This window comes from Antrostomus carolinensis, unplaced genomic scaffold (assembly GCF_000700745.2).
Source record: "Antrostomus carolinensis isolate BGI_N321 unplaced genomic scaffold, ASM70074v2 scaffold17834, whole genome shotgun sequence".
Taxonomy (NCBI): Eukaryota; Metazoa; Chordata; class Aves; order Caprimulgiformes; family Caprimulgidae; genus Antrostomus; species Antrostomus carolinensis.
This window is the reverse complement of record NW_010310278.1, coordinates 1-9,391: the sequence shown is the minus strand read 5'-3', so window position 1 is coordinate 9,391 and position 9,391 is coordinate 1. Positions and strand designations below refer to the sequence as shown.

The 9,391-nt window shown below is 56.1% G+C and overlaps 2 protein-coding genes across 2 annotated transcripts; both read right to left on the bottom strand.

Moving 5' to 3' along the window:
• Positions 1-1,462: 1,462 nt before the first annotated feature.
• On the bottom strand, positions 1,463-3,359 carry LOC104519798 (avidin). The gene is made up of 4 exons (XM_010166372.1): positions 3,288-3,359; positions 2,434-2,647; positions 1,852-1,972; positions 1,463-1,562 (listed from the first exon to the last, which is right to left on the bottom strand). The coding sequence occupies exons 1-4, from the start codon at positions 3,357-3,359 to the stop codon at positions 1,463-1,465; spliced, it is 507 nt and encodes a 168-aa protein (XP_010164674.1).
• Positions 3,360-7,934: 4,575 nt separating this feature from the next.
• On the bottom strand, positions 7,935-8,944 carry LOC104519793 (avidin; the record flags this gene model as incomplete). The annotated part of the gene is made up of 4 exons (XM_010166373.1): positions 7,935-7,968; positions 8,050-8,170; positions 8,493-8,706; positions 8,825-8,944. Coding segments are annotated over 4 exons (489 nt in total), but the record flags the coding sequence as incomplete, so codon positions are not given.
• Between the last annotated feature and the right edge of the window lie 447 nt (positions 8,945-9,391).

The window sequence follows — 9,391 nt, the reverse complement described above, 5'->3', positions numbered from 1 at the left end:
CAAGTGCACAACCTTGCCCTTGGCCTTGTTGGACCTCATTAGGTTGTTGTAGGCTCACTTTTCAAGCCTGTCCAGGTCTCTCTGGATGGCATTCCTTCCATCTATTGTATCAACTCCACCACTCAGCTTGGTGTCACCAGGGATTCACTGCATAATCACAATTAATGCACAAAATATATTTCCAGGACAGCAGTGTCTGGAGTGCTGGATGGCAGGAGGACTGTGATGTGGGTACAAGGGGTGGGGAGTCCCACCCTGGGACACCACTGCTCAATGCCCACCATCAGCCCTGGAACACCTCAGGACCCTGCTGCTGCTCAGCACCTTTCCCTCTGGTCCAGATGGCTCCAAAGGCTGGGGTGAGCAGCAACCACCCCTCTCCTAACACATCACTCCTCCTTGTTGCCTTTTACAGGCACAAACTCACAGGCTTGTCATAGAGGCTTGAGAAATCCCCCTCGGGAGATCTCTTGCTCTTGCCCTGGGTGCCACACTCCATCCTTTCTGCCTGACACCAGCCCCTGCCTTTCTGCACTGTTTGGCAGGGACAAGCTGCCCTGTTTGAGGTGCCAGGGAGGTGGCAGCCACCACTCCACATCATGGCAGCATGCACTGGCCTTGCTGGGACTGGGCCAGGCTCGACAGACTGTATGGCTGGTGTGCCAGCATCCCCGGAACTGGATTATATTTGTAACACTTCTGCAAGAGGCTTCATCTTCACCCATGGACCTGCCAAAAACTTTGTGTGGAAAGAGCTGACTAAGCTTGGCAGGTGTCCACAGAGGCAGATAGGGTGGCACTGCCGAAATGCAGCAGCAGAGATGGGTAAAATCCCTGGTTGTAACCCAGGGGGACGGGATGGGATGGGATGGGATGGGATGGGATGGGATGGGATGGGATAAGATGGGATAAGATGGGATAAGATGGGATAAGATGGGATAAGATGGGATAAGATGGGATGGGATACAATGAAATGGAGGCTCTAACTGTGCACATTTTACTTTGAATGTCATGCAGTGAGAAGGAAGCACTTTACCAATATCTCACATCTACTGATACCGTTACCTCCATCACCCAGCCCTAGGGAGCATGGAGCCCTGGGATTGGAAAGGTGTCTGGTGGGGATGGGTATGAGGGCACTGCAAGGAAGGTGACTGGATTTGGGATGCTCATGCTACCTCTGCCACTGGCAGGCGGGCGGGGAGTGATGGCACAGGGTAGGACTTCAGATTAGGATGAGGTGGGGAATGAGCCCAGGGAGCTGGATGAGGGGAATCAGGTGTCCCTGGGGGAGGGCAGTGCTGAGCCCTTGCCTCTCCAGGGTGCCTGTGAGGACAGAAGCTGCGTCAGAGGAAGAGTGAGAGCAGTTTTTTTAAAAAACAAACATATACAGCTGACATGATTTTTAAATTTTATTTTTATGTGAAAGGCTGGTTTTCCCTGCCCAGGAGGCAGGATGCTGTCATGGGGCAGGTGAAGACGTGTCTTCACAGGATGGGGACAAGCTTGGCAGGATCTTTCCTTTCGGGATGCGTTTGCGTGTGAAGACATTTCTGCCCACCCTATGGGAAGCAGAGGGTTCCTGTGGGATAACCTGCAGACATTGCCCAACAGGGCTGCCAATGCCAGCAGGTGACAGGGGTGTCCCTAAATACCCACCAACTTGCCTCGAGCAACCACTGGGTGCCCCTGGCCATGGCAAGCCCCTTGCCAGGAAACATTGGCATCCCCGATGCAAACCCACCCTGGGGGGTTCCCAGGGGTGGTCCCCTTGCCCAGGGGGATGCTTGTCCTCAGGGGACCTGGGGAGGGCCCCTCTGTAGGGCTTTGCCCCCCATGTCCCCCCACTACCTCGTGGCTTTCCAGTCGTCCTTGAGGGACCCAACAGCTTCGCGCAGCAGCCACATGGTGGTCAGCGTCTCCTTTCCACCCGTGTCTACGAAGCATTGCCCCGCGAAGGCGGTGGTGGCATCTGGGGGGAAGTGCTTGGTGGGGGGACGGTGGGGATGGCACCCACGCTTGTTGACTGCTTCCTCCTCCCCAGGTTCCTCCCAGCCAAAGCCATGTTCCTGTGCTGAGGGCCACGCACCCACCCAACCCATGGCCGGGGGACCTGCCCTTCCCCAGCAGCTCCCTCGGGTAAGACGGGCTCTGCAGCACCCCGATGACCTTATGGGGTCTGGATGGACCCACCACAGTCACCTTTGGCTGCTTGGCAGGGACGGGTGCAAAGACTCTGGGTGAGGAGGGGCTGCCCCATGTGAGCCCAGCATTGCTCATTAGCCCAAGGCTGGCCAGATGCCTCTGCCTCTCTCTGCTTGTCTGCACCAGAACATCACCCAGCAGACTTCCCAGCAGAGGAAAAGTCCTGCTGGCCCCCTGTGCAGCTGCCAGTGCCCCCGTGGTGCCATCCCCAGGTGTCCCAGCACTTACTGGAGAACTTGTCCCAGCGCACGGTGAAGGCGAAGGTGGGCCAGCCCCCCTCGCCGGGCTGCTGCTGGGCACCCTTCAGAGGGGAGATGCGGGCACAGCCACCAGCAAGGGTGACCCGTGTGAGGTATCTCCCCTGGAAGTCCCCATCGTCTCTCACTGCTGAAATCTCCATCAGCGAGTCCTGCTCATTCCTCCACAGCCCGCTGAGCTGGCACTGGAGGGACACAGCCACCAGCCCTCTGCCCCTGTGGATGGTGCAGAGGGAGACCCCATTCCTCCCACCACCCCATGGCCAGAGCCACAAGCCCTACTGTGAGTGCAACTGTGGGGCACAGCTCTCCCTGTCCCCAGTTTGAAGAAATGCTCTCCCAGGTGCTGCTGACTACTGAGTGGACAGTGCAGCAAGGCCAGCACACATGGGACACCCAGACACAGACTCCCTGGGCATGGATCCTGTGCAAAGAGATGCCCCATGGATGGTGCCCCTGAGCACAGACCCCATAGGAGGAATGCCCTGTGCATGGTGCTCCCAGGCACAGACCCCATAGGAGGGAATGCCCTGTGCATGGTGCCCTGGACAGATATCCTATGGGAGGGGACGCCCATGCGTGCTGCTCCCAGGCACAGACCCCATAGGAGGGAATGCCCTGTGCATGGTGCTCCTGTGGGAGCAAAGCTTTGTGGAGATGGTACCATGTGGCTGGGGGGACCCAGAGATACCCTGCCCATTGCCTGGACCAGGTGCTTGCAAAGTTCTCCTGTTCATCCCAGCGTGAAATGGCATTTAAGAGAGAACCCCTGGCTGCATCCCAGTGGCATGTCTGTCACGTCCCCATCATCACCCATCTCCATACCTTCCTCTCTGCAGGGGTGACACACGCTGCCAGGGCCAGGGCGAGGACCAGGGCAAAGGCAGCGCTCCCCATGGCCATGGGGCTGTGAAGTGCCTGGCACAGCTCCCTCCCAGCCCCACACCCCGGCCCCCTTTATAGGGCTGTAACCAGAGCCCTGCGGGCACTGGGCTGTCAGCCATGGGGCGGGTGTCCTGGTGGCAGGGTGCCCAGGACAGGACAGGCGAGGTGAGGAGGTCTGCGTGACCTGGGCAGTGCTGGAGGAACGCGGGGATGAGCACGGCTGCAGAGAGAGGTCAGGTCGGGGTGCAGGGATGGTTTGCACATCCACTATCCAAGAGGCTCTGCCATCCCACTCCTTGCTCTGTGATGGAGTTCTTGGGGTGGGCACAGCCTGGCACTGTCCCACTGTCACTGTCCCAGTGCTGCCACCCCAATACAGTGCTGCAGCAAGCACAGCGACCCCGCTCTCCTCTGCTGCACTGAAGGGTGGTGTGTCTGCCTGCAGTTTTTCCTCCTCACAGCAGTCCCTTCCTGCGTTACAAGTTTCTGCTGCTGTTTCTAAGCTGTTTTTTCTCCTGGCTGTGCTGGACTTCCCTTGTCTATCGGAGCTGTAACTGTCACTGCAGTGGAAAATCTTGCACATCCTTGAATTAATCCTTCTTGTAAGTGCAGAAGGGCTTTTCTGGAAGACATGTAGATGTTAAAATTTGCTTTTCCTCTTGAGAGGGGATGCCCTGTGTGTGGTGCTCCCATGCACAGACCCCGTGGGAGGTGATGCCCCATGCATGGTGCTTTGAGGCTGGGCATGGGTACAGCTCCATGGCAGAGCCCTGTGTGAAACCTCCCAAGGTGTCCCTAATGGTACGAGACTGCACTGAGGATGTGCAGTTGGCCAGGGACCCTCAGGCTGCCTGGCTTTTGTGCAGGGACATGGCACAGCCACCTCCTCTAAGGTTTCTCTCCAACCAGGTGAACATGTTGCTGACAACGCTGCAGGGGAAGACAGAGCTGGCAGGTCCCCCGTCCACCCGAGGGGTAGCACTGCCAAGTGTGATGAGCTCAGCCATGGTTTGGGGAGGCAAATCACATCTGGGAGGGTGCCCCAGCTCACTGCCAGCCCCAGGAGGGTCTGAGGACCTGGCCAAGGAGCTCCTACATCCTCCCAGGATGACGGTTTGTGCTCACCAAGGCTGTAGTCAGAGCTGGGCCAAGGAGAGAGGCAGAGGAGCAGAGCAGGGTGTGAGGTCCTAACCAGGAGGCTGGCAGGAGCAATAACCACACAGACGTAGCGTAGTTATGAGACTTCATTTATAAGTGAAATTACAGGCTTGAAAACCAACTTTATTCCTTTGTCATCACTGCAGCATGCCTGGGTATGGGGCTTTGCCTCTGCACGCACCCAAACCGACCAGCCATGCAGTCCCTGAGTGACCTGGGAACTCCACGGCTCCATCTGCTTAGGTGGGACAGCAGCTGGACTGAGACAGCTGTTGGGCACTGAGATGTTCAGTGTTAAGACATTTGTAAACAGTCAATAGGAATAGTCCCTGCAGAAATGGTCATGTAGGATAGTCTTCTGCATGTGGTTAAGATATGGAGATGCTGGAGGAGCCCTGCAACAGAGATTCCTCTGTTCAAACAGTGACCGACTGTTTGAGGCATTTGATCCCTTATGTGAGCATTACCCCATGCCAAGATCCCAACAAATTAGTTTTCCTTTTTTTTTTAACCGATACATTATGTGTGAGCACCTGTGCAACATGACACAGCAGCAGCCATACACTGCGTGTGATTGCAAGTGCCTCCTGCCTCCTCAAGTTCCCCATCCCCTTGAAGATATCTATGGTGTATGAATGACCATGGCCAAGGCTTGTCATTGTGGAGGTTTGACCCACAGTGGGACCATGTGGTCCTGCATGCACTCCCCCCACCCCGTGAGATGGGATGGGAGACATAACAAAGGGGTCACGGGATTAGGAATGAAGGACAGGGATGGCTCACTCACCAGTTATGGTCACGGGCAAAACAGACTCAACTTGGGGAAGAAAAATCAATTTAATTCTTTGCAAATCATCTAAGTAGACATAACAACCACATCTTACAACTCTTTCATCCCACCCCTCCCTTCTTCCTGGGTTCAAATCACTTTGCTCCCGATTTTTCTATCTTCCCCCCCACAGTGGCACAGGGGACAGGGAATGGGGGTTCAGTCAGTTCACCTCTGCTGCTCTTCCTGGCATGGAAGTCCAGCAACAAGATGTTCCAGCACAAATTTCCCATGGAGTCATGGACCTCTTGGGGCTCAGCTCCTGGCTCCGGCATGGGGACATCCAGGAGTTGCAGACTCACCCCCCACTCTGGGGGTCCACCCCCGCCCTGGCAGCGAGTGACTCTTGGGGCGACAGTTCCAGTCACACTTGTCCTCAGGCTCAGCTTCTCTGCCCCAGCCTGGAGTTCCGCCATTGAACTTCCATGGGCTGCAAGGGACTTCCTTTGCCTTCTCCTACTCCATGGGGTAGAACTGGGTATGGTTCTTTGTCTTTTCCTTCTGGCAACTGGTCTCTCTCTTTTCCTTTTCTCTCTCTGTGTCTGTCCTTTGTTTAGGCCGATGGTTATCTTTTGTTCAGGTCAACGGTCTCTCCACCAGGTTCTCTCCACCTACTTCTTTTCAGGACAGCCCTTCCCCTCACCAATATGGATTCACAGAGGTGTTTCTCTGGTGCTCACTGGTCCAGCCTGGGCTGGGGGGTCTCTGCCTTGGAGCTAGGGGAGCTTTTCACTCTCACAAGGTGACCCTCCCTCCACTAACAAAAAACCCAGCCTCCCACCCCCCCAAACCCAACACAGTCATGCAGCAGCAATGGCTGGTTTTCCTCCCAGAGGGAGGTCTGTAGTGGAGCTGAAGGGGATCCCGCTGCTCCCCGCTGCCTTGCAGATAATAGTGCTGGGTTTGGGGCTCAGAGAGGCAGAGCAGAGGTGCACGGTGTGCAGAGCACTGCAGGCAGGTCTTACAGCTGGGTACAACCCAACACTGGTGAATGCCCAATGCCCACGGGGAAGCATCCTCAGTGAAAGACCCCCCTCCCCCAGTCACCTGCAGGAACCTTTGGCACACCGTGTCCTGTCACCCCAAAATCAAGATGCTGGGTGCATCGCAGCCTGGCTGGGTGCCCTCATATAGGGACTGGCCTTGCAAAGAAGCTCTACCAGCCCATGCCTGCTGCATTTCTCATCACCCTGGCTGCTCACAGGGGTTTGCAGACTGCTTGAATCATGGCCAGCGCTGCCACCTTGCTGGAGCACCCCAGAATGGCTTCACAGCCTCCGGGGAGACTTGCCACAGGGAAATGTTGACATGAAAGATTGATATCAGGAGGATTCATGGAGTAAGGTTGCAACCTTAGCAGGATGCCCCACCACTGACCTGACCATGGTTCAGGGTGAGAGCAGAGTCCTGTGGTCCCTCTGCTGCCCTCTTTCCTAATTCTCAGGTTCCTCTAAAGCAGGTAAAAGGCTGCACAAACCAAAGGACACCATAATGGACAGCTGGTGTAAAGGCATTCTGCTCACAAAGGCTGTAAGGGAACTGAAAAAGCTGGAGAATTCCAGGAAGGCACTGAGAAGGAAACAGCAGCACCGCTCCAGAAGCGAGAGTTGGACCCAAGGGAGAAAAACACAAAAAGCAAACCATATGCAAGTCTCCTGTGACACAGGATAAAACAAAGAGCAGGTGGAAAACTTACTAAAGCCATGGATACTGTTAGCAAAGCTCTCCCATGTCATTCGTGGCAGGAAAACCAGGGGAGAAGAGAGAGGTGGCAGCTCTGCCAGCCCACTCCTGCCTGCTCAAATCCCAGGCAGGGTGACAGCCCAGGTTGTGCAGCACCCTCGGGACTTATTCTGTGACTGGACAGCTGGAGGATTCAGAAGTTTCAGATTCAGACTTCAGCTGAGTTTCCCGGAAACAGCTCATGTTGTCTGGCAGGAGTCACTGGGGCAGCACCGGCACTGCCTATTACAGTAAATCATGAGGTCCAGCAGGCAGGGATTTGAGGCTGGATGTTTGCTTTCCTGTAAATCACACACATTTCCCTAAGAAGGGCTTTGGGGGGGCTGGATGTGCTGCAGCTACCAGTGCTGTGCTGCAGAGATGGAGCAGCCCTCGCCAATCCAGGAGTATGGACACAGACAAGATCCCTCACGTGGCTGCCCGAGGGCTGCCTCGGAGATGGGCGTGCTCCCAGCTAGATTTTTGGGTGCAGAAGGCCCCCCCATCTTACCCTCCCATCACGCTCACCCAGCATCGAGCAAGAAAGAGCCCATGCTTGTTGTCCAAGGGTCACTTTGGGGATGCACCATCCCATTTGGGCTGGAAAAGGGGCTTTCTTTGGGCCAATCTCTTCCCAGAATAAGAGAGTGAGAGCTTCACCCCACACCCACTGCAATGCTTTAGCCCATCTTCCTTAGGACATATCCACAGACTGTACAAAGTTGGGTTTAAAGAAAAAAAAAATATTTTATTTTGTGTTCTGGGGACATCTTCCCCCAGATCTGATAACATCCCCGATGCTCCTGTATGCTGATGATGCTGAGAGGTCTCCTGGTCTCCCAAGCCTGGCTGGAGTGAAAGGGTTCTCCCTCCTCCTTTCATCCTATCCGAGTGAAGACATTGCGGCCAGTCCTGTGGAAAAGCAGAAGCCCTTTGGTGACCAGCCAGCAGAGAGGCAGGAATCCCAGCTGGGCTGGGTGTCCCTTGGCTTACCTGGTGGCTTTCCAGTCGCTGGGCAGGGAGTCAACCTTCTCCCGCAGCAGCCAGGAAGTCTGCAGAACCTCCTTCCCATCATCCTCAGCAAAGCACTGTCCCACGAATACAGCTGTGGAGTCTGGGGAAGCGGTGGCTGTTAGCATCTCAGTGGAACCCCAGCTGCTTTTGGGGCTTCACAAGTGTGTTTAATGTGCTTGGAGCCCAGCTGGGTCCTGGTGTTTGCAGGGAAATGCTCTGTGGCAGAGATGATGTCAAAGGAACTCTTGATGCTGCCTAGCCTGAATAGTGTTTCAGGGGTTGTCTGCAAGCACTGTCCAGAGTGGGGAGGACAGACTGGGGACAGGAGAGGGAACAGAGGGATTGGGGTGGGCACTGGGACCTGCCTGAGTTCCCCTCTCCATCCCACACCCCACCAGGCACAGATATTTGAAGCCACTGACCAGAAAACTTCCTCCAGTTGACGGTGAAGCCGAAGGTGCACTGCCCATCCTTGTCCAAGTGCTGGGAGCCGATGAGGGGGGATGGCTCAATGGGTTTCTGCGTGCTCGACACAGCAGTGATGTACTCGCCAGTGAAGTTGCCCTGTTGGTCAACCGTGGTCACGTGCATCTTGGAGCCCAGGTCATTCTTCCACCAGCCGGTCAGGTTGCACTGCTGGGTGGACATGCAGAGGTGTCCCTGGGGGCTGCCTGCACACAGCCTCTACCCCTGCCCTGCGGGCTCAGCCCCCTGCCCACACCCCCCCCAATGCCCATAGGGTGCCAGCACTCACCTTGGCATTCCCTGTGGGGTGTTTCTGCTCACGGCTTGGCCACCATGTGGTGTTGGACTCCTTTGCCTCCTTCGCACCATCTTTTTCTCCCCTGGGGATCTCAGCTGCCTGGCAGAGGAGCTTGGAAAAGAAAGAAAACACGGGGACACGCTGTGGGCAGGGGCACAGCAGGGCGTGTCTGGAGCCCCATGAGTGCTCTGGCTCTTATTTTAAGACACGATTTGTAAAGTTGCTGCCAGCTCAGTCATGTCAGGAGGTCCAAAAGCTTGAGTAAGCCAAGCAGAGGGGAGAGGTGAAGAGCAAAAGCTGAAGGCAGGAGTCCTAGAGAGGTGGGAATACAGGCAGGACCCCCGCTCCAGCCCTGCCAGGTGAGCTGTGTGACCCCAGGACATGTTTGCCTGTGTGTGTTGGGGATGTGTGCCGTACTCAGCACCAATGTGTGGCATGAGTGGAGAGCCCACTGGGGTGGGCAGCGCCCTCGTTTTCATGGTGGGCTCCTGTGTGGCCAAAGAGGTGGCGCAACCAGTGTCCTGCAGCATCCCACCTGCAAGGCGCTGGCTCCTGCTC

Coding starts and splice junctions, on each gene's coding strand:
- LOC104519798 (XM_010166372.1), bottom strand. CDS start 3,359: ATGGGGAGCGCTGCCTTTGCCCTGGTCCTCGCCCTGGCCCTGGCAGCG. Junction 2,648..3,287: donor TCACCCCTGCAGAGAGGAAG/GTATGGAGATGG, acceptor GTGTCCCTCCAG/TGCCAGCTCAGCGGGCTGTG. Junction 1,563..1,851: donor GACGACTGGAAAGCCACGAG/GTAGTGGGGGGA, acceptor TGCTTCCCATAG/GGTGGGCAGAAATGTCTTCA.